The sequence below is a fragment of the Littorina saxatilis genome, linkage group LG4 (assembly GCF_037325665.1).
Source record: "Littorina saxatilis isolate snail1 linkage group LG4, US_GU_Lsax_2.0, whole genome shotgun sequence".
NCBI classification, from domain to species: domain Eukaryota; kingdom Metazoa; phylum Mollusca; class Gastropoda; order Littorinimorpha; family Littorinidae; genus Littorina; species Littorina saxatilis.
The window spans coordinates 66,539,869-66,564,834 of NC_090248.1; the positions used below are offsets into that span (position 1 = coordinate 66,539,869).

The following is a 24,966-nucleotide window of genomic DNA, read 5'->3' on the forward strand; positions in this document are numbered from 1 at the left end:
AATTTAAACAGGGCACCCAAACACACTTTATTTCACTAAAACGAAAATGTTAATACTGTCTACAGGCACAGTGATCGGTCAGCAGTCTTAACCGATGTCAACCTTCTTTGTTTAACACACACAGTAGTGTCATTGCTCAATCTATTTCGTTTTACTTTCGTGAAATTAATCCGGAAGTAAACAACGAAAGTAACAAGGGAAGCTACTCTTGTGAAAACACCCGGTGTAGCAGACGAATTCCGTAAATATGTTCGTGTAATAGCAAAGATGCGTAGTCTACACATATCTATGGTAGGATCACATTTTCAAGCAACACATTGCCTGCTTACCCAGGTATGTATTGTCCGTTCACTGGAAGGATGCTTTGTTTACTTAAACACATAATTAATAAATATATTTATTTGTATGTATGCATGAATGAAAATGCTCAATGTTTCAGTAATTTGTTTATTATATTATGCACCACCACTATCACTTGTCCAGTTTGAGGTATTATAATGTAAGTTAATTTGATTGGAATCTCATTGTGAACTAAACATCATCTAGAATGACTACACACACACACACACACACATCAAAAGGCACACACACCACGCAGAGGCACGGACACACACACACACACACACACTCAGAGGGACACATACGTACACCCATTCAAAACAAATGTAATCGAAGAATCAAAACCACTGAGGTGAGTACTTTGCAGAAAAAGTTTACTTCAATCTGAACGCTTAAAACAGAAATAAAAACAACAACATGAGGTTGACAATGAAAATAAAAGCTGTTCAATACTTGTACAATGCTTTTCATTCTATAAGCTGGTAATGTACATCAAACAGTGAAAATGATGTCAAACACACACACACACAGACACAGACACACTCTTTCATTTGAGAATGTCCCCAGGCAAAAAATGTATTATTTGGGAGGGGGGGGGGGGGGGGAGGGGAGGAGGAGTAGGTAGAGGAATCACAAAGAGGCATGCATAGGAATGAAAGAAAACGACTTGCATGAGTTCATTCGTAAACTGGGGCACTAATGAGCATAAAAGTAAAAATCAAAAAGATGAAGAAAAACGGTCAGTGGATTACATCACAACCATGAAGCACCGATTTAAGTCACTGAACACTGATGCTTGTCACCTTTGGTGAGATCTTTGTTTATCTAATAAATCTTGTAAATAAAGTTTTACAAAAAGATTAAAAAGGAGTAGACGAAGGAGGCTTACTTTTTTTGTTTTTTTCACACAGCATTTGTTTCATAGTTGTCATCACAGTGTTGAATCTTATTACCTATCAAAGAAGCATTGCAATAATAAATACTGACAATACCAGCACTCTTATGCTCAGATCAACTTTCTTTATTTCTTTATTTGGTGTTTAACGTCGTTTTCAATCACGAAGGTTATATCGCGACGGGGAAAGGGGGGAGAGGGGATAGAGCCACTTGTCAATTGTTTCTTGTTCACAAAAGCACTAATCAAAAATTTGCTCCAGGGGCTTGCAACGTAGTACAATATATTACCTTACTGGGAGAATGCAAGTTTCCAGTACAAAGGACTTAACATTTCTTACATACTGCTTGACTAAAATCTTTACAAAAATTGACTATATTCTATACAAGAAACACTTAACAAGGGTAAAAGGAGAAACAGAATCCGTTAGTCGCCTCTTACGACATGCTGGGGAGCATCGGGTAAATTCTTCCCCCTAACCCGCGGGGGGACTCAGATCAACTGTTGATACTGATTTAATTATGCTTGCAGAGCATATTTGTGTGAATCACAGCATGCATGTCAATGAAAAAATAAATAATCCTTTTTTTTCTCTCAAAAGTTAAACAGAACGTGGTTCCTTTAGGGATCAAAGGAAATACAAGCTTCAAATGTTTCAAAAGAGGCGAGAAACATTGACAAAAAATAGCGACTTGACATTCAGAGGATCCTTTCAGTTTGGAAGCATAAGTAAAGATTATAGTTGGCAAATCTAAACAGACTGGGTATATTTCAAATATCATCAAGTACAGGAAGTTATCTTAAGAGCAAACATGAAAATAAAGTATTTAGTTTGACCAAAGAAAGCCACGTCAACACATTTATACTTAAAGCTGTCACTAAACTATTCAATTCATAAATCTGATTCATGATAAAAAAGAAAAGAACAAAAACTGTTCATGCATCACCTTGTTATGTACACAAACATTTACAGATTGGCAGTGTACAAAATCATGAAAAATTGAGCTAATGATTTGTGTACACGACATATTTCATAGAGTAGTCAATGGCTATTTACAAAACAGGATCCTTGGTCAATGCTTGTGTGTACAGTAATACCTGCGACGAAGGAACACCCTTTGGACCAGACAAAACTGTCACTACACTGCACGCAGTGTTGTTCCCAATCTCAGACCACAAGAGGTCAATTGAATTGAAAGTACAGTGGAACCACCTTTTTAAGACCTCCACAAATCTGAGAAAATAAGGTCTTAAAAAGGAGGGAGTCTTAAAATGGGGGTAAATTTACAGGGCTTATGAACAAATATTCGAAAAGATAAGATCTTAAAAGGGAGGAAGTCTTAAATTGGGGGGTCTTAAAAGGGGGGTTCCACTGTATGTATCTAAGGTCTTGGCTTTGTCCGCTTGGGAGGAAAATTGAATGACCTCCTACATGTCAAAACTATCGGATGTTCAACCGGCCAGAGGTCAGACCAATGTATCAGATCAAAATAATGTGCATCAATGACCGAGGCCTGGGAACAACACTGTGCAGGTATCCTCTCATGACATGTATATTCTGGTAAAGTTGGTAGACAAAGGCACAACAGAAGTTGTCCTCTGATGAAAGGTGTCCTCTCGCTGGAGGGACCTGACCTCCCAGGTACCACTGTTACAGCATAAAAGCTATTTTTACAGTTTCTGTAATGTGAACACAATTTATATTTCACAGTTCCTGTAATGTGAAGAAAATCTATATTCACAGTTCCTGTAATGTGAACGCACACAAAAAATAAACAATATAGCTGTGAAGTGGAGGACACATTATGAACCAGGTTTTAACAGAAGCCATCTGGATGTTCTATTCCAAGATAGCAATGTAAACAATCATGTAAACCACGACAGATCTGTACAGCTTTTTACTTGGGATCACAGCATCTCTCCACTGGGGCGGTCACAAGTCACAGCATCTCTCCACTGGGGCGGTCACCAACAGTCAACAACCTGGCTGCTTCCTGTGCAGACTGAGATGTTTGTTTGTTGCTGAAATAAGTATGCAGATGTGAAAAAAGTGTCAGATAAGAAATTAATTTTCAGAAAAATAATCGCACTATGCACAGATGGCAACAAGGATGCAGATTTTTGGTATGTGTCAAACTAGAAGAATGCTCGTACCCCCTGTAGAAGCATTCAACATATCTATCATCCTGATTGGCAAGATATATGTACACAAGATGGAAATTACCCTTCCTCTTCATGAATATATGTGTAAAGCGACTACCTCCCCCCCACACCCCCCCCACACGAGTGGAAAAAAAACCACACCCAAAACACACACCCAACAACAGAAAGCAAAACAAAACAAACACAAAAAACACACACACATACTCTAGCAATTTTGTTGTTGTAAATCACTTTTTGCACAAAAGCAACTTAATGTGTGTCATCACATACAAGCATCTCTAATGCCCACATGATTGCAATTTTGTTACTGTGAGAAAACAATACCCTGTATGACTTTGAGATCAGGCGAGTAAAAAAGAAAACATTCCCCATTAGTTTCACATTTCTTTCTTTATTTGGTGTTTAACGTCGTTTTCAACCGTTCAAGGTTATATCGCGACGGGAAAAGGGGGGGGGGGGGGGGGGTGTGGGGGATGGGATAGAGCCACTTGTTAATTGTTTCTTGTTCACAAAAGCACTAATCAAAAAATTGCTCCAGGGGCTTGCAACGTAGTACAATATATGACATTACTGGGAGAATGCAAGTTTCCAGTACAAAGGACTTAACATTTCTTACATACTGCTTGACTAAAATCTTTACAAACATTGACTATAGTCTATACAAGAAACATTTAACAAGGGTAAAAGGAGAAACAGAATCCGTTAGTCCCCTCGTACGACATGCTGGGGAGCATCGGGTAAATTCTTCCCCCTAACCCGTGGGGGGTAGTTTCACATTAAAAAGAAACAGAAAACTAACATACACATAAAACAAAAATGTACTTGTTCGTGTTTCCCTCATGCATGTCCTTATTATCTACTACCACTGACAAGAACATGTCACATTGGTCTTTACAAAAACAACACACACAAAAACACATTTTGAATTATCTGAACTTTCATGTAAAGTACATGTATATGACTTGATGAAAATTAAATCAAACAAACTAATCAATACAAAAATGTGTTCTGCAACACTGCACATGCATATAATTTGACATAGTCTTACCATGTGCTACGCATATTGAACTCACTCAAAGGAGAAGCCCTATTTCTACTCTGATCCATATCATCACTCATAATGTTTCATTAAACTGCTGCTGAAAAAGAGTAACACAAGAGTAACACAAAACACAGACTTGATGAGTTAGCCACTTATTAAATGCAGAACACTGGGAACACAGAAGAAGAAGAAATGCAGAACAAGAAGGGCTTGCATTTTTCTTGTACAAAACTACTAAGAAATGTTAATATGAAACCTTTGAGCAGTATAAGTCATGATCTTATGTTATGCCTCAATGTGATAACACTCATCACTCATATGGGTGGTAGAATCAGATTTATATACAGCGGCAGTGTGGTTCTGAGGCCTTGGTCTTCAGTCAACTATGCATACTTTTTAATCTGATGCATTGGTCTGACCCCTGGCCTGTCGACCATCCAATATTTTTGAAAGGTAGATCTTGTGTCATCTGAGTCTGGCAAGCACACTGCAGTGGTAAATGTAACACTCTTTATAGACCACCCAAAAATGTCAGAATATCACGTCTTAACTCATTGTCTCCCAGGTACGGATATATCCGTACCCACTCATATGGCTCTATCTGACCAGGTACGGATATATCCGCTCAGACTGTTAGCTTCAGTCGCTTCCTGTAACGTCCATCTAATGCCTGCATTCCAGCGTGTTGATACACAGTTTCTACACAGCTACATGTACTACAATTCTGAGTGACCTGCTGCAGCACAGCAGATCTCGGCTAAAAAAAACCTTGGTCAACATAGGTGGGGTAGAAAGTGTTAAAACACTGGTAAATGTACAGAGACTATAAAGAGAACATTGATGAAAGCAAGGTCATGAAAAGGGGGGTTGGGGGGGGGGGGGGGGGGGGGGGGGGCTGGGGGGTCTTAAAAAGGGGGGTTGGGCTGGGGGGAATGGGGGGTCTTAAAAAGGGGTTTAACTGTATACCCCGTCACAACTTGTCTTTTGGCAAACCCATGATGAAGGCACAAACAAGGAGCACTGGCATTAGAGTGTGCACCGGCCCCTTATCTGTTGTACCCAACACAACCGCAAAACACATGGCAAGAACAGTGCAGCCACAACTCCTGTGGTGGACGAATTAGGTCTCTATCTACAGACACACTCCAGGAAAAACAAGCAAGAAATACACAATATGGAAACAATGGCAGTGGATGGAAGCGTATAATCAAAACAAGTTCCTAATTGGCCACTGCCACCGGTGAGGGTGATAAATAGCTATTTCAACAATGGCAATGGTCCCGGTGAACAATCCAGGACATGTTTTCTCCAGGGAAATTATCTTTCTTTTCTTTATTTGGTGTTTTACGTCGTTTTCAACCACGGAGGTTATATCCCGACGGGGAAAAGGGGGGAGATGGGATAGAGCCACTTGTTAATTGTTTCTTGTTCACAAAAGCACTAATCAAAAAATTGCTCCAGGGGCTTGCAACGTAGTACAATATATTACCTTACAGGGAGAATGCAAGTTTCCAGTACAAAGGACTTAACATTTCTTACATACTGCTTGACTAAAATCTTTACAAACATTGACTATATTCTATACTTCTTCTTCTTCTTGTCGATCACTCAGATGATATTCTATACAAGAAACACTTAACAAGGGTAAAAGGAGAAACAGAATCCGTTAGTCGCCTCTTACGACATGCTGGGGAGCATCGGGTAAATTCTTCCCCCTAACCCGCGGGGGGTAGGGAAATTATCGCTGCTCAAACCTCTGGCGCCAGAGCAACTTTGATTTGTTATGTGTACACAATGATCATGGAAGCATTAGGAATATAACATTCCAAAAATGTCTTTGATTCAGTGACTGTCATTCAAAACGAACAGGTAATTTCAACACTTTGCTCACAAAACATTTCATTGGAATTCAGATAAAGCTGTCAAGGAAAGACAAATCTATAGACAGAGGAACAAGAACAATGAAGAGTAATCGAAACCACGTAAAACTTGTGTATATTAATCAAATACACTGATAAACATGGCAGTTTAGGTTTTGAGTAACTAAATATTAACAATATCAACTCAGAATGACGAGGATGCTTCCATGGATTTCATTAGCAGAAAGTTCTTGTATTCACACCTTTATTCAATGCCGTTTCTCTTTGGCAAGCAAAGCCAAAAAGCTAGTCGCTTGCAGGGCAAATAGGTAAGAGCACCCATGATACTCTTCAGTGCTATCTTAGCAAAAAATAAATACGACTGGTAGACATCAAAAGTCATTGTTGAACAGCCAGTCGGTTTTGAAGCTGTGTAGCTGACATGCTTTCTCTCATGCAAGTACCTCAGATAGATGCTGGCCTTTTCTTGCCCTTACAAGCACCTCAGATAGATGCTGGCCTTTTCTTGCCCTTACGAGCACCTCAGATAGATGCTGGCCTTTTCTTGCCCTTACGAGCACCTCAGATAGATGCTGGCCTTTTCTTGGCCTTACAAGCACCTCAGATAGATGCTGGCCTTTTCTTGCCCTTACGAGCACCTCAGATAGATGCTGGCCTTTTCTTGCCCTTACGAGCACCTCAGATAGATGCTGGCCTTTTCTTGCCCTAACAAGCACCTCAGATAGATGCTGGCCTTTTCTTGTCCTTACAAGCACCTCAGATAGATGCTGGCCTTTTCTTGCCCTTACGAGCACCTCAGATAGATGCTGGCCTTTTCTTGCCCTTATGAGCACCTCAGATAGATGCTGGCCTTTTCTTGCCCTTGCAAGCACCTCAGATAGATGCTGGCCTTTTCTTGCCCTTACAAGCACCTCAGATAGATGCTGGCCTTTTCTTGCCCTCACAAGCACCTCAGACAGATGCTGGCCTTTTCTTGCCCTCACAAGCACCTCAGATAGATGCTGGCCTTTTCTTGCCCTTACGAGCACCTCAGATAGATGCTGGCCTTTTCTTGCCCTTACGAGCACCTCAGATAGATGCTGGCCTTTTCTTGCCCTTACGAGCACCTCAGATAGATGCTGGCCTTTTCTTGCCCTTACGAGCACCTCAGATAGATGCTGGCCTTTTCTTGCCCTTACGAGCACCTCAGATAGATGCTGGCCTTTTCTTGCCCTTACGAGCACCTCAGATAGATGCTGGCCTTTTCTTGCCCTCACAAGCACCTCAGATAGATGCTGGCCTTTTCTTGCCCTAACAAGCACCTCAGGTAGATGCTGGCCTTTTCTTGCCCTTACGAGCACCTCAGATAGATGCTGGCCTTTTCTTGCCCTTACGAGCACCTCAGACAGATGCTGGCCTTTTCTTCCCCTAACAAGCACCTCAGATAGATGCTGGCCTTTTCTTGCCCTTACAAGCACCTCAGATAGATGCTGGCCTTTTCTTGCCCTTGCAAGCACCTCAGATAGATGCTGGCCTTTTCTTGCCCTCACAAGCACCTCAGATAGATGCTGGCCTTTTTTTGTCCTTACGAGCACCTCAGATAGATGCTGGCCTTTTCTTGTCCTCACAAGCACCTCAGATAGATGCTGGCCTTTTCTTGCCCTCACAAGCACCTCAGATAGATGCTGGCCTTTTTTTGCCCTTACAAGCACCTCAGATAGATGCTGGCCTTTTCTTGCCCTCACAAGCACCTCAGATAGATGCTGGCCTTTTCTTGCCCTCACAAGCACCTCAGATAGATGCTGGCCTTTTCTTGCCCTTACAAGCACCTCAGATAGATGCTGGCCTTTTCTTGTCCTCACAAGCACCTCAGATAGATGCTGGCCTTTTCTTGCCCTTACAAGCACCTCAGACAGATGCTGGCCTTTTCTTGCCCTCACAAGCACCTCAGATAGATGCTGGCCTTTTCTTGCCCTTACGAGCACCTCAGATAGATGCTGGCCTTTTCTTGCCCTTACAAGCACCTCAGATAGATGCTGGCCTTTTCTTGCCCTTGCAAGCACCTCAGATAGATGCTGGCCTTTTCTTGCCCTTACGAGCACCTCAGATAGATGCTGGCCTTTTCTTGCCCTTACAAGCACCTCAGATAGATGCTGGCCTTTTCTTGCCCTTACAAGCATTTCCCACGATATGCTCTTTCCTAGCTTTACTCGCCAAACCTAGCCATCTTACTGAAAAAAACCGGAGGTCTGATTACTCTCTTGATCCCCAGCTTCTGAGCAGACTGTGACCATTTCAACTACTTGTGTACAATACAGGACCTGATGCAGATCCCATCAGCACTTCTACATAAGCCTTTAGCACAATCACAGTTAATTATACACCAATTAAAACCCACCCAATGACTAGATTCTTCACTTACCTGTCATTATCCCGCACCCCCCAACCCCTCTAAAAACTTACACAAAAACAAGTTAAAACACAATAGATCTCATTTGAACTTCAGTGGTTTTGATATTTCCCATATTTGTAAAACAACACAAGAGGAATGGTTCAAGTGAGAACTACCAGATTCTGCATCGTCAGGCTTCAGTCTTTACACACATGATGATAGAAAAAATCACGACAAAGCATCGTCTTGAGGCTTCAGTCTTTATACACACGGGGCTAGAAGATATCACGACAAAGCATCGTCTTGAGGCTTCAGTCTTTATACACACGAGGATAGAAGATATCAGGACAAAGCATCGTCTTGAGGCTTCAGTCTTTATACACACGGGGCTAGAAGATATCAGGACAAAGCATCGTCTTGGGGCTTCAGTCTTTATACACATGATGATAGAAAAAATCACGACAAAGCATCGTCTTGAGGCTTCAGTCTTTATACACACGGGGCTAGAAGATATCAGGACAAAGCATCGTCTTGAGGCTTCAGTCTTTATACACACGGGGCTAGAAGATATCAGGACAAAGCATCGTCTTGGGGCTTCAGTCTTTATACACACGGGGCTAGAAGATATCAGGACAAAGCATCGTCTTCCAGTGTTTTTTCAATACTGAATCTCAGTTAACTTGATTAACTTTAAAATCACTTTTACGCTCCACATTCTTTAGACCTTTGCGCAATCAAACTAATGTTTCAAATAACAAAACATCAGTATTGGTACAATGTACTGATTGGTACAATGTACTAATAGACAGACCTTTTTACACACACTCCTAACACTCATGTAAATAGCTTTGCGTAGCTGCAGAAAAACATCCAAGATAATACAAGTGACTACCACTAGATACAACTCTTACAGTCTCAGGATTAAAAGTGCACAAATAAAACACTGTGGTACCTGCCATGCCAAGCCCCTCAGATGAGAGGACACATCAATAAAGGACACCTCCTTTTGTCCCTTCATTTCGCCACTTTGCTGAAGTACACCTGTCATGAAAGGACACTTGCAATGTAGGGACACTTTTAGCTGGTCGCAAGGGTGTCCTTTCATCGCAGGTACCACTGTTTTGTGGACCAAAACACCAGAAATCACTGACGCTGAACACTTTTTCCACAATCGCCCCTCCCACCACTTCAAGTCTTCATTGTCAGGTCGCATGATTGTCGTCTTTCTTGTCGTTAAGGTTCACGTAAAGCGGTAAATGCGCTTCGTTAGGAGTAGGCATCTCGAGAGCTTCCTCGTACGAGGGAGGACACTCCCCAAGAATCTCCCCCTCCTCTTCAATACGAACGTCACCTACAATCTCTGCACTCCTGTTGCCAGCAGCAGTCGCTGGTACCGCCCCAACTCTGCCCACAGTCTCTGCGATCCTGTTGCCAGCAGTGGTCGCTGGCATCGCCCCAACTCTGCGTGGTGCAGCGGGCTGAACAGGGTTCAAGTCCCTTCTGTGTCTCTCTTGCTCCGAGTCTCGCAAGCGGAATGTCTCTATGTGTCCGTCCCCGTGCACAAAAGCAATTTCTCCTGATCTGCTTCTTCCACGTCTGGAGCCACCTGTGCCTAACAATTTAAAAAAACAAACAATAATAATAATAATAATGAACACTTATTAATCGCCCCTTATCGCCAGAGTTCATGGCGATGTACAATAGCAAAATGGACACACACTCACACACACACACACACACACACACACACACACACACACACACACACACACACACACACACACACAAACACACATGATAAAATCCAATTAATAAAGAGACACTAAAATATCCAGCTGTTAATGGTCCCAATTAAAATACCCGTCCTTTTGGGTCATGTACGACCCAGACACTCACTAAAGTCTCTATCTCTGAAACTTTTTTGAGTTTTTGTTTGTGATTTCATGTAATCCTTAAACACCATAGGAGTTTCCTACTGACCACATCTGAAACTGTTAGCATGTTAACCAAACAAAATTGTCAAGGTCGCTTTAAACGCAAGGCTCATGGCTTCCGCACGTTTTTGTATTATGGCCCTCAGTTATGGAATTCACTCCCCTTTCAATTACGTCACTCTCCATCCATTTCATCCTTTAAGTCCAATTTGAAAACTCACTTGTTCCAACAACATTACGGATAGTTCCTTAGCATAGAGTCTGGGGATGTGAGATGTGCATGATGTGTTGTTTGAATCTGACAGTGATTGTATGAATTTTGTATACATGTATTGTTGTCACGCGCTTTGAACTTCTGATAAGGCGCTTTATAAATGCCCGTTATTATTATTATATAAACTTTTAACTACACAGTCCACCCACAACTCATACGGAATTGGTGAAGGAATTCCAGGGTGTGTATTCCCATTTGGATGGCATGGGTTACGTATGACCAATACTTAACAAAACAGTAAAATGCATATCCCTCAGATTTTTGGGTCTTTAAAGGGTTGTTCCGCGGTATGAAGACAACAAATCTCTAAATAAACAACAACAACAAAACAATGACCAGCACTCACCCCTTTTATTGGTATGTCCATGACCGTTTCTGCGTGTGGAAGAAACAGGGACGCTCATAACCTCACGACCGGGCACCGCAGTGTACATATAGTCCGACTCGGGAGGTGGCTCCTGGTTGTTGTACAGGTGAATGGCTCTCTCCATGTTGCGCTCTGCACACTGCTCGTTCCATCGCTGCGTGCGGCGGAGCAGGTACTTGACCAGCAGCCAAAGAGCAACGCCCACCACGAACAGGGACACTATACCCACGATGACCACTACATGCGTCGCCGGACCTGACTCTGGCAGCGAGTCTGCTAACAAACAAAGAGAGTGACGGTATCTGTTAATGTTTGGCTGTCAACTGCTTAATGTTACTGTATGGCTTTAGGCTAAAAAATGCTGATGTTTTTGTTGTTTGTTTTCATCTCCGTGCAGAGTGGGTGTACAGTAACAATATATGATCCCAAGCACACAGGCATGCGTGCGCATGCGCACACTCCAACGCACACGTGCACACACACACACCAATATAAACAATTTCTTCAATTTGGCATGTTTTACATCACCTTCAGTTTGGAAAATAAAGGCTGCTGGCATACGAGGTATATCAAATACAATCAAACCTACCCTTGTGAACACCTCTCAAATGCAATCACCTGCCCACAACGACCAATCCGAAGGATCCCAGACAAGTTTTTCTTCTATATAATTCACCTTCCCATAGCACCCACCTGTCTGTAACAACCAAGGGTGACCACACTTGGTCGTTATAGGCAGTTTGGCTGAAGTACATATTCTGAGGTTTTTGTTTCGAGCATTTTCTCATCTGGTAATATTCCACAAACAACATGTCCAGAGAGGAAAACAAATGATAGGCAATGGCTTAACCAACAGGACTGCTTCTCATTCAGAAATGTTCAATTAATAAATTTGCATTACACTCCCTATGCCTTGTTTAAAAATACTCAGCCTCACAGGATAACTTTCTTTCACTAACTAATAGACGATTTTTGGAAATAACTGTCAGGTGTGTATGGGCTGTGAAAAAGTGAATACTCTTGCTTTTCCGTTGACAAATAATTTCACACATGCTCATGTTTCCGACACACCTCTCGCTAGTGATTGGCCCCTCCAATGTTTGTCCGAGTAAGAAGCAAGGGTGTTCACTCTTTCACAATCCATACAAACCAGACAGAGTTATTTTTCAGAATTTGTCTATTCTGCTTTCAGTTACAATAATGATGAACAATTCTTCATAAAACAAGCACATGAAACAGTAACAAACAGCTGGAGAAAAAAAGTTAAAACAGAAGCTAGCTTCTGCAGTAAAAACAAGACATGGTATGTATGGTGCTAGTATTTTTTCAAACTGGTACACAAACTTTTATGATGCAAACAGTCCAGTTAAAAAACGGTAGGCTGGTCATTGGAACCAGAAAGAGTCCAACTCAAAGTACTGATTTTGTTGTTTTACCAGCGAAAAAAACACGGTAGTTTTAAAAATCAACCAGTAGGTCATACCGGCAGCCAATTTTGTTCCAGTATTTTCTCATTTCAACCGGTAAAATACCAGTAATTACCGGTTAACGCCAATACTGGACAAACTAAGCAAAAACCATTCAACAAACACGACACAGAGATTTGTCCCTTATGTCCATTGTTAACGCAAAGATGCAAGTCATCACAAGCCAATGTTAACTGCATCTTGATGAACAAATTAAGCACTATTCCATGCTAAAAAAGAAGGGAGAAAATGTTTGTGCATATTGTGTGTCAACAAACAGTAGAAAGCCAGAAAGAGAATTAGTTCAGCAAAAATCAAACACTCATGAAACAAATCCGCGAAACAAAACAAAAATAACAGAACTAAAAAAAGATGTAAAATAAAATTGATCAAAATAAAACGTTCTTACACATTCACAGACCTGGGAACCGCTGTTTTGCACTTGGAGTATTCTCAAACAAACTTGGTGTATTTTCAGAAAAATGAGCGTACTCCACACAGCATTTGAACATCCATGCTTCAAACATGCTTCACACGCATCAGTCGCACGTTGATTAAGTTTACCAATACATTTAAGACAAATGCTTCTTTCAATGTTTACTGACAGAAACTGTAATCATGTGTCAAAATACTGCATGGGCTTCTGGATATGCTTATGAAAAAAAGTAGTCTAGAAATTGTTCTTGTCGTATTTTTTTTCAACTGATCGTATTCTAGACAATCATGCGTAAGAAATACGGCAAAATCGTATGGGTTCCCAGGTCTGCATTCAACCAAAATTGTTCCCCAAAAATCAGAAACTAACTCAAACAAGAAAAAGAAGAAGCCAAATGGACACACATGCACAAAAATAGAAGCCGAATAGAAAACAGCAACAGAAACAAAACGTCTTCAAAAAATCAAGAAAAACCCCGTAAAAGTTAGAAAAATCCAGCAAAGGAATCAGCACAATGCTAAAGCCAGTGAATCAGTCAGCCGAACAGGGTATATATAAAAAGAGAAGCCTGCATTCTGTTTACCCTGTGTTTGGTTAAGAAGAACTTCCAAATTGCTTTCTCCCACTTTGTGGTCAATGTGCGACTTGAATGAGTCATTTACAGCCCCCAACCTCATCATCTCAGCTACGGGTCTGAAGGGGTCGGCATTTGATCTCTGTCTTCCTTTTTCTGTCATGTATGTCATAAAACACAGACACTTTCACAAGGACATTCCAGAAACATGAAATATAATGTGCGGACATAGCTGTTCTTGTGTGTGCATTTTTGCCTTACAAGAGGGGTTGGAACAGCAAAGCAAAACCTGCTTGTTGCAGACATTTCTTTTTCTTTCTTTTTGTGTGTGTTGTTTACTAGTAACAGTAGTACAGTGGAACTCCCCTTTTTAAGACCCCCCAATTTAAGACTTCCTCCTTTTTAAGACCTTGCTTTTTCACATTTTCCATTCATAACCTGTGTCAATTGACCTCCATTTTCAGACTCCCTCCTTTATAGGACCTGATTTTCTCCGATGTGTGGAGGTGTTAAAACGGGGGTTCCACTGTAGTAGTATGCCATAAAACACAGGCACTCACACACACACACACACACACACACACACACACACACACACACACACACACACACACACAAAGAAGAAGCAATATCAGAAACAAATGTGAGTTATTCTCCGTTAAAATTATTTTTTAACCATTTCCACACGCATACCCATGTGCAGGCACATGGCTGAAGCACATTGTTTTTACGGCACGGGGGACAGATACTGTGACACACTTACGACGTTAAACACCAAATAAACAAACAAACAAACACTTAGAGTGACCTGCTTAGGGGGGTTGTGAATGTGTCGAATGGGAGGTGAAAAAAAAAAGAAGAGCAACTGCATCCATACGGATGATCTAGGAATGTTGTTTAACAGGTGCTTGAATCTTTCCTTGAACAACAAAATATAGAAAAAACAAGGCAGACAAAACAAACAAATTTATATCAAATATATAAATCTATGAACGTTGCTACACATTTGACAAAATAACAAGGCTGGATGTGGAAAAGCGTTTCATTTTAAGTTTAAGTTTTAGTGCAACGATAAGAGATTGATCTACCTCCCACAAGCTCAAATCACCTGCAAATTACACATAACATTCACAGGGTACCTTCAGGGCACATTCATGTACAAACAAGCACACTTTTGTTCACACTAGACTGGGTTAAAAAAAAAAAAAAAGACAGAATGGTAGCAAGTCAATACCATATAGACAAATACCAGACCCTTTACAAATAAACAATTAACCACCCTAAAATTTGCAGTAAAAAAGAACAAGTCACGTAAGGCGAAAATACAACATTTAGTCAAGATCAGTCGAACTCAGAGAATGAAACTGAACGCATTGCATTTTTTACGCAAGACCGTACACTCGTAGCATCGTCTGCCCACCGCTCGTGGCAAAGGCAGTGAAATTAACAATACAGAAAAGCGCAGAAGCGGTTGCGCTGAGGAGGATAGCTCGCTTTTCTATATCTCTATTCTTTTTAACTCTCTGAACGTGTTTTTAATCCAAACATATCATATCAATATGTTTTTGGAATCAGGAACCGACAAAGAATAAGATGAAATTGTTTTTAAATCGATTTCGGAAATTTAATTTTAATCATAATTTTTATATTTTTGATTTTCAGAGCTTCTTTTTAATCCGAATATAACATATTTATATGTTTTTGGAATCAGAAAATGATAAAGAATACGATAAATGTAATTTTGGATCGTTTTATAAAAAAATTATTTTAATTACAATTTTCAGATTTTTAATGACCAAAGTCATTAATTAAATTTTAAGCCTCCAAGCTGAAATGCAATACCAAAGTCCGGCCTTCGTCAAAGATTGCTTTGCCAAAATTTCAATCAATTTTATTGAAAAATGAGGGTGTGACAGTGCCGCCTCAACTTTTACAAAATGCCCGATATGACATCATCAAAGACATTTATGGAAAAAATGAAAAAACCGTCTGGGGATATCATACCTAGGAACTCTCATGAAAAATTTCATAAAGATCGGTCCAGTAGTTTACTCTGAATCGCTCTACACACACACACTCACACACAGACACACCACGACCCTCGTCTCGATTACCCCCTCTATGTTAAAACATTTAGTCATTACTTGACTAAATGTAAAAAAGAAAAAAGACAAAGAAAAAAAATCTTTCTTACCTGTGACTGTTATGTTGATTCGGAAGTTGTACCCCTGTGCATATTTGTCACTCTTGTGCACGTGGATTTTTACAAAATGTTTGAGTTTGGAATGAAGCAGCTTAATGTTGCTGTGTTTGCAGCCTATCCTTGCCTGTCAACAGACAAATTGTTCTCACATTAAAACTTACTTTATTTACAATTCCATCAAATAGCAAAACACAAGTAATTGCAGGTATTGATAATCTAACAAATCTTAAGTAAACATATATCCTCACAATTTCCTGCTTACCAAAGATCTCGTAAGGTAGCTAAAAACAAATAATTCAGCCTATATTTCCTTTTCAAAGCCTTGAAAATGCATGAACAAACAGACGTGAAGGTAATACTAATCCCTACCCATATCCCCTACCCCCCCCTCCCCTCCCCTTCATCCCCCCCCCCCCAAAAAAATAGGCAGGTACAGTGGTACCTCTACATAATTGGCCCACTGGGAATTCAAACTAGACAAAAATAATTCAGCCTATATTTCCCTTTCAAAGCCTTGAAAATGCATGAACAAACAAATGTGAAGGTAAATTTTTATATACTAGTCCCTACTCATATCCCCTACAACCCCCCCCCCCCCCCCCATCTTCATCCCCCCCCCCCCCCAAAACAAAAAAACCCAAAAAAACAGGCCTTAAAGTTTCATAGCAGGAGTACACTGAACAAAGTAAAACTAGACCGAAGGGCAACTGAAGGTTTTCTTTCCTACAAGGTTTACTTCCTTCAAGCCATAATCACCTCAAATATGTATGATGTTTTACTAAACTAAAATAAAATAAAATATGAGAAATAATGCGCACAGATCTCACCACAAGGCGACTCATACACATTCTTTCACATCCCTGGAGCCCCTTTCAACAACGCGTGTTAGGCGCGTGAACAGAACTCAGGACAACTACTACACCAAGACAATCAATTTTCTATAGTCTACAAAGTCAATGGTCTTGTAAATACTCAGGAACTTTACCATGGGTGAGTTATCTGCCCGAAAGTCGCTGAGACTTGACTGGTTGATGGACAAAGCAACGCGACAGTCCTCCACGTGAAATGCGTCGAAGCTGAGTCGCAGCATTTTGCTTTCTTGCGTCGCTGCTCCAACAATAACGCTGCAGTCGTGAAAAACTGCCCCATCACTGGAGCGTCCAATCACAAGGATGGCTGTCTTCTCTGAGGTCCAGTATATCTTGTCGTCCCTGTTTGAAGCGCTGTCCCCGCACACGTCTTTGTTGTCTAGGACCACTGCTGTCAACATGAAAATAAAGGTTAAATATTTTAATATTTTCAAAACTGACATGTTGTGTTTGGCACAGTACTGACGTATCACTATTAGTTCTGCATAGCCTTTGAATAATGCATGGCCAGTGTCAACAATGCAAATGTTTGGCAATGTGCATCTTCACTCACTGGCTATTTCATGACACCTACAGGTACCACTTATGTTAGCTGTAATGCCAGGACACACTTGGGACCAGCCAAAAGTGTCCCCACATTGTGGGTGGCCTGTCATGACACTTGGGACCAGCCAAAAGTGTCCCCACATTGTGGGTGGCCTGTCATGACACTTGGGACCAGCCAAAAGTGTCCCCACATTGTGGGTGGCCTGTCATGACACTTGGGACCAGCCAAAAGTGTCCCCACATTGTGGGTGGCCTGTCATGACACTTGGGACCAGCCAGTGTCCCTACATAGTGGGTGGCCTGTCATGACACTTGGGACCAGCCAGTGTCCCCACATTGTGGGTGGCCTGTCATGACACTTGGGACCAGCCAGTGTCCCCACATTGTGGGTGGCCTGTCATGACACTTGGGACCAGCCAAAAGTGTCCCTACATTGTGGGTGGCCTGTCATGACACTTGGGACCAGCCAAACGTGTCCCCACATTGTGGGTGGCCTGTCATGACACTTGGGACCAGCCAGTGTCCCTACATTGTGGGTGGCCTGTCATGACACTTGGGACCAGCCAAAAGTGTCCCCACATTGTGGGTGGCCTGTTATGACACTTGGGACCAGCCAAAAGTGTCCCCACATTGTGGGTGGCCTGTCATGACACTTGGGACCAGCCAAAAGTGTCCCCACATTGTGTGGCCTGTCATGACACTTGGGACCAGCCAGTGTCCCTACATTGTGGGTGGCCTGTCATGACACTTGGGACCAGCCAAAAGTGTCCCCACATTGTGGGTGGCCTGTCATGACACTTGGGACCAGCCAAAAGTGTCCCCACATTGTGTGGCCTGTCATGACACTTGGGACCAGCCAGTGACCCTACATTGTGGGTGGCCTGTCATGACACTTGGGACCAGCCAGTGTCCCCACATTGTGGGTGGCCTGTCATGACACTTGGGACCAGCCAGTGTCCCCACATTGTGGGTGGCCTGTCATGACACTTGGGACCAGCCAGTGTCCCCACATTGTGGGTGGCCTGTCATGACACTTGGGACCAGCCAGTGTCCCCACATTGTGTGGCCTGTCATGACACTTGGGACCAGCCAAAAGTGTCCCCACAATGTGGGTGGCCTGTCATGACACTTGGGACCAGCCAAAAGTGTCCACACATTGTGGGTGGTCTGTCATGACACTTGGGACCAGCCAAAAGTGTCCCTACATTGTGGGTGGCCTGTCATGACACTTGGGACCAGCCAAAAGTGTCCCTACATTGTGGGTGGCCTGTCATGACACTTGGGACCAGCCAAAAGTGTCCCCACATTGTGGGTGGCCTGTCATGACACTTGGGACCAGCCAAAAGTGTCCCCACAATGTGGGTGGCCTGTCATGACAATTGGGACCAGCCAAAAGTGTCCCCACATTGTGGGTGGCCTGTCATGACACTTGGGACCAGCCAAAAGTGTCCCCACATTGTGGGTGGCCTGTCATGACACTTGGGACCAGCCAAAAGTGTCCCCACATTGTGGGTGGCCTGTCATGACACTTGGGACCAGCCAAAAGTGTCCCTACATTGTGTGGTCTGTCATGACACTTGGGACCAGCCATAAGTGTCCCTACATTGTGGGTGGCCTGTCATGACACTTGGGACCAGCCAAAAGTGTCCCTACATTGTGGGTGGCCTGTCATGACACTTGGGACCAGCCAAAAGTGTCCCCACATTGTGGGTGGCCTGTCATGACACTTGACAGGTGCATTTTGCTAGCCCAGACATGTAAGACAAAAAGACAACAAAAGGTGTCCCCACATTGTGGGTGGCCTGTCATGGCACCTGACAGGTGCATTTTGGTAGCTCAGATATGTAAGACGAAAGGACAACAAAAAGGCTCGTGAGTCCCTTGATATTCATCCGCAAGGTCTTGACTGAAATACAAGCCATATAAAAAACCACTCGTGTTGTAACCTCTATATATATATATATACGACTTGTGTCTGTGTGTGTGTGTGTGTGTGTGTGTGATTGATCGCCATGCACGGCCAAAGTTCTCGATGGATCTGCTTCAAATTTGGTGGGCTTATTGACAGAGACCCCGGACACAACCTGATCGATGAGATATTTCAACACGTGCTCTCAGCGCGCAGCGCTGAACCGATTTTCGTTTTTCACTGCACGTTACTATTTTTAGATCTCCCTTCCTTCGTGCGCTGGCGTCAATCGATATTCCCGTTTGTACGTTTATATTTAGAAGGTCACTGCACGTTACTATTTTTAGATCTCCCTTCCTTCGTGCGCCGGCGATGCCGGCGTACACCCGGCAAAGCCGGGTCCCCGGCGACGGCCGGGTATTCGGCTCTACTTCTTCCCGGCGAAGCGGGTAATCATCTAGTATATATATATATATATAGAGAGAGAGACTTACTTTTGACTTCCAGTCCAAAGCAAAGGAGACCTGCATGGACGAGCAGCAAGAAGCCCACTTTCCAAACCTCATGTTCGAGTTGCTGCATGCTTGACCTGAAAATAAGACACCAATCAATAACACACCTGTACAGTATAACTGTGGAAGACACCAATCAATAACACACCTGTATAGTATAACTGTGGAAGACACCAATCAATAACACACCTGTATAGTATAACTGTGGAAGACTCCATCCCCTTAGCGCAAGACCTTTTCCCCCCGATTTTCTGTTCATTATAAATAATAAATGACTATAATCACCTCCCTTTTAAGACTTGATTTTTCTTAGACTTTTCTATTTAAAAAGGGGGTTCCATAAATCTGTATTGTGACCCCCACCCCCCACTCAAAACGGAAATAAATTCAATGTTAGAAATTGCCACCCAACCCTATTTGTTCCACCTGACCATGTAACTTTTTTTTACCTTTCCCCAAAAATTGTAAACATGTAAAAAAGACAACAGACAAAAACTGATTTTGTTCACCGTTTTTTTTTTAAAAGTGAGATTTGACGAGTGGGGTGAGGAAGTAGAGTTTTTTGGGCAATTCTCGCCGCGAGAGATGCTAGGATTTGCCCAGCTAGCATGCCTTGAAAGTGCTTGCTATTCGAGAAAAAATGGCAGCCACACAGCTGCCAATCTGATTGGCTGTTCATCTACATAATAGAAAAATTAAAAGTACAACCTACATAAAAGAAATTAATCATACAGACACAAATCACCACATGTACTGTTCACACAATAATCATATATGCAATACACACTATATATATACAAACATACACAGCTAACACTCTCAACAATCATAACAACTTTATGGGAGAGGAGTATGTGCAGAAATGGAATGAAGAAGACATTAGGCCAGGTTGGTGTAATATTCTGTGAAAAAAGAAAGTTTTCAACTGTTGTTTAATAATAGAGCTGAGAGAGGTGCAGTGTCTGACAGAGAAGGGAAGAGAGTTCCAGAGCGGTGGTGCAGCACAACAGAAGCTTCTTGCTCCGTGCTGCTTCCTGTTGAAGCGCTGAACTTTCAGTAGCCTGGTGTCAGCGGATGATCTGAGTGTGCGTAAACCACCATGAGTATGGGTAAAGCTTCCCGTAAACCATCAGTTTCTGGTCACAGACACTGTCAGGCTTTTATACACAGTACAAACACCCTTTCGTTTAAACACTCACCGCTTGAGAACATCCTAGGTGCTCTCCGTAAAGAGCGAGCATTTTTCAAAGAATTTAATTTTGCGTGGCCAGCCGGATTTACAATAAAACAAATCGGACGCCTCATTTTGGCGCTAGACCTAACTTTTAAAATCTCAATAATAAATTGACAGCTTGTTACAAACATTCTTAAATCATACAAGAATTCTTTTTTCATCAAGACAAGATAAGTACAATTTGAAGTTTGAAAAGTTTGAAAAAAGGGAGCCCAGAAGCGTGTCACGCAAGGTCGTGTTTTTCCGTAGCAGACAAATGTTCTGCATAGCGCTTGCTTGTTTGAAGCCAACCGCTGCCAATAAGTTTGTGTGACTCGCAGCCGTTTGTTGCGTTTTAGATTCAGAGTTACACAATAACGTGCTATTGCAGATACCGCAAGTCGCATTAAAATCACAAACTGACGACTAAACTGTGAAAAAAAAGGAAAGTGGATCACACTGGTTCACAATGGCTCAGGGGTAAGATAAACCACGAAAACTGGTTTGTGGTTTACGCGAGGTAAATAGCCATTTAAACGAACTGTGTCATTTAATGCTATTAAATGCTATTGCAAGCATGTTCCATAAGGTTAGAAGTAATAGAACTGCTTTTTTTATGAGAAGATTTAAATCGTTCTGTAAACCATTTGAGACAGACTGGAGCTTTAAAGTATTATAAATAATCAGTCACTAACAGAAAATGTCATATGAATACCATTCAATGTTTTCTAGATTTTTCAACGTTTTGGTAATCTTGAACTTTAGCGTGTTAAATTCATAGATCCAGTGACATTCTTTACTTATTTTTGATACAAGTCCATGTAAGTGTGAGCTTGTGACCGACGACAGTTACGGTACACATGCACTTGTGTACATCCGTTTGAACTTGTGAACTCGGGTACCCCTGTACTATCGGGGATCCACTAAGGTTTCCGAGACTGTGTTTTGTCTTTATTGGAATGGTCTGACGGAAGAGCCGATTCTTAAATTTGCATAGGTAAAACGATTGTTTTTTGGTATAAGTTTCTGGAGTAAAATTGTGATTAATGTTTTTGTGAACAAGAAACAATTGACAGGTGACTTTATTCCATCTCTCTTTTTCTCTCCGCCGCGATGTAATGTTGAATAGTTGAAGGTGATGTTAAACACCAAGTAGAGAAAGTAAAGGTACTCGACACCCCTCGAGTCGAAGTGTGTTAACCTTGTGACGCAGGCACGCGGAATGTTGGGCCCTGGGTCCTACTGAGACTTTCTTTCTGCTTGGAATTCTGAAGAAAGACAACGTATATTTTTGTGCGTGTGTTTTCTGGACGCCTGGTGTGACATGTTTGGTCACAGGCTGAAATCCTTTGGGATGTGAGGAATTCTTTTGCTGGTAGGTTAATACAATTTTCTTTCTGTAAATGGGTAAGCAGTGAGAAGAAGAGTATGCTGCTTGGGGGAGGATTTATTTGAATGTTTATGAAGATTGTTTCGTTTATTGAATGTTTGGGAAAACTTTTGTTTATTGAATGTTTTAGAAAACCGTTTGAGAGAACGGTATTGTAGGTATGTTATTTGATAGGAATGATGTGTTTTGTTGTTCAAAGAGTTAGTTTGTGGTAGTTGAAATTGTTGAGTTGTTTACGTATGCTTACGGCGTGCATTCTGTGGTTTGCAGGATGGCGGAGTGTGCGACGGGGTCTTTTTAGATGGGGTTTTCGTAGACGGGTTTTTTAGTGGGTTATTTTAGCTAGGTTTTTGTAGATGGGTTTTCTAGCTAGGTTTTCGTAGATGGGGATTTCGTAGATTAGTTCTCGTAGACTGGTTTTTGTAGACTGGTTCTCGTAGATTAGTTCTCGTAGACTGGTTTTCGTAGACTGGTTCTCGTAGATTAGTTTTCGTAGACTGGTTCTCGTAGACTGGTTTTTGTTAGAGGGGCTCAGTGAGTTTTTGTAGATTTGGTTTTTTTTAAGAATTGTTTTTTTAGATTTCGTTTGTTTTAGATTAGAGTTTCATTGTGTTTTTTTGGGTTAAAGTGGAGAGTGAGGATTTAGAGTAGAGTTTTAGAGTGTAGTTTGGAGGAAGGATTTAGTGTGTTTTTAAAGTGTAACTTTAGAGGGAGAATTTAGAATATAGTTTTAGAGTGAAGAATTGAGAGCATTGTTTTTTGGAGTTGTTTAGTCCTGTTGTAATACATTGAAAGTGTTGTATTTGAAAGTAAACCCCCGTTATCCCACACATTCCCCTTTTCATCTTATGGAATAAAAGAACCTGGTAATATAACTTGTGTCAGTTGCTTTGAGTGTTTGTGCTCGGTGAGAAAGGGTAAAGTAAATTGGCACTCGGTTACATTTGGCGCTGCGTGCGAGGGTGGGTAGGGGGTGTTACTGTTAGGGCTAGGATTAGTGTAGGCTAGGGGACCCCGTCGCACAGGGAGAGGATGGCAGGCATGCAGTCCAGACGCGGGCTGGTGTGGAGGAGACAGGCGTGTGAGAAGTTGGAGGGAGTCCGGGCGTGACGTTGACGGATGCGGCTTTGTAGTCAACATTGCCTTTTAGTCTGTTAATCCGTGGAAGAAAGGGTAAAGTAAATTGGCACTCGGTTACATTAGCAAGCCAAAGAACATTTGTAGTGAAATTAATTGACGGATTGAGCTCCAAACTTAAGCATAATTAATTAATTTGGTTGTTCAATCGACGAAAATGCACCGAAAATGGCGTACGTTGTCAATCATGGGACATCATTTACACGAAAGAGTTGTCTCCCTTGTCCGCTCATACGGATAATTCCTTCTTAGACCCATGTAAACGAAATGCATTCGTACAGTTCATCGGAGTTCATTCCATAACTTCAAAGGGATCTAAAATGACTTGTTATGATTACAAGTGCAGGTTCTACAAATTTGGAGACTTAAATGCCTCTGAATTATGAGCTATGAATTTAACACGCTAAAGTTCAAGATTACCATGACTTGTTATGATTACAAGTGCAGGTTCTACAAATTTGGAGACTTAAATGCCTCTGAATTATGAGCTATGAATTTAACACGCTAAAGTTCAAGATTACCAACGTTTTACACCAACAAATAGGGTAAATCTTACCGTGCTAACACTTCTAAGAATCCGGATTGCTGTTGCTGTTGAATTTGCTCATCTGTGAGTGTGACATTCACAGACCTGTCTGTATCAAACTCAAAATCAACTGGAGCAATGCCATGTTCTGTGAAAGTAAACACGGCTTTACGTGTTCTTTCTATGTACTTACTGCTCTTCGCTTAACTCTCAGTGAAAATATGATTCTGTCAGCATTGAGTTTCTGCTCATCTTTTGTCCAATACACGAGTAGTTTACTCTATGTGATAAGTGTCGTCTCTTTCCGGATGGAACCATATCTCTTGTAAACACGACAAAGCCAGCGCCGCCATTGTTCCTGAAGGGGGATAACTCGCAAGGGTCTGTGGAAATGAAAGTAGACTCGTTCTGTCAGTCCGTGCTGGAGCTACATATCAAAGCGCCAGTCGATCGAAGTCCCTTATCCTTACTGTGTGGTCAGTCTGTCTATCTCTTTTTTATGGCAAAGTTATCTATTCAAATTGACCCTGACATGATGAATCCCCGGCATTCCAATCGTTTTCTCTCCCTTCTGATCGGTTTTTTTATGTACTTTTTTTTGGAGTCATATTTTAATTTAGTACATTATTTCCACAAAGATTTTTAATATAAAGAAGTAAGATATATTAAAAGTATGTTTGTATGTGTTGTATTTTTCTATCTCAAATATTTTGGATTTGTTCACACACACACGTGTTGTATCATAGTTTACTATCTCAAATATTTTGGATTTGTACACACACACACATACACACACACACACACACACACACACACACACACACACACACACACACACACAGATAGATAGATAGATAGATAGATAGATAGATAATGGGTGGAGGATAGATAGATAGATGCTTCCCCGAAATCGGCGTATG

General features: G+C 41.7%; 2 protein-coding genes across 7 annotated transcripts in view; both read right to left on the bottom strand.

The window, feature by feature from the left end:
* The window catches only part of LOC138965690 (annexin A7-like), a 3,462-nt gene extending 3,294 nt beyond the window's left edge, over nt 1-168 (bottom strand). The window contains exon 1 of the mRNA XM_070337866.1: nt 1-168. This exon is cut by the window's left edge and continues 60 nt beyond it. The gene's annotated coding sequence lies outside the window, so the exon portion shown is untranslated.
* Nucleotides 169-696: 528 nt separating this feature from the next.
* On the bottom strand, nt 697-24,399 carry LOC138965420 (uncharacterized). Of its 6 annotated transcripts, none has more exons than XM_070337576.1 (8): nt 24,240-24,399; nt 19,763-19,857; nt 16,930-17,201; nt 15,936-16,068; nt 13,751-13,897; nt 11,245-11,541; nt 9,643-10,302; nt 697-3,256 (listed from the first exon to the last, which is right to left on the bottom strand). In XM_070337576.1, the coding sequence occupies exons 2-7, from the start codon at nt 19,848-19,850 to the stop codon at nt 9,893-9,895; spliced, it is 1,347 nt and encodes a 448-aa protein (XP_070193677.1). In that variant the 5' UTR covers nt 19,851-19,857; nt 24,240-24,399; the 3' UTR covers nt 697-3,256; nt 9,643-9,892. The 6 variants fall into 6 exon arrangements, with proteins under 6 accessions (XP_070193677.1, XP_070193676.1, XP_070193674.1 ...); XM_070337575.1 differs by having other exon boundaries at nt 11,245-11,538; nt 16,930-17,204; XM_070337573.1 differs by having other exon boundaries at nt 16,930-17,204.
* Nucleotides 24,400-24,966: the final 567 nt, after the last annotated feature.

Coding starts and splice junctions, on each gene's coding strand:
- LOC138965420 (XM_070337573.1), bottom strand. CDS start 19,850: ATGCAGCAACTCGAACATGAGGTTTGGAAAGTGGGCTTCTTGCTGCTC. Junction 11,542..13,750: donor TCTTCTTAACCAAACACAGG/GTAAACAGAATG, acceptor TTTGTTTGTTAG/CAGACTCGCTGCCAGAGTCA. Junction 10,303..11,244: donor TGGACATACCAATAAAAGGG/GTGAGTGCTGGT, acceptor TTAAATTGTTAG/GCACAGGTGGCTCCAGACGT.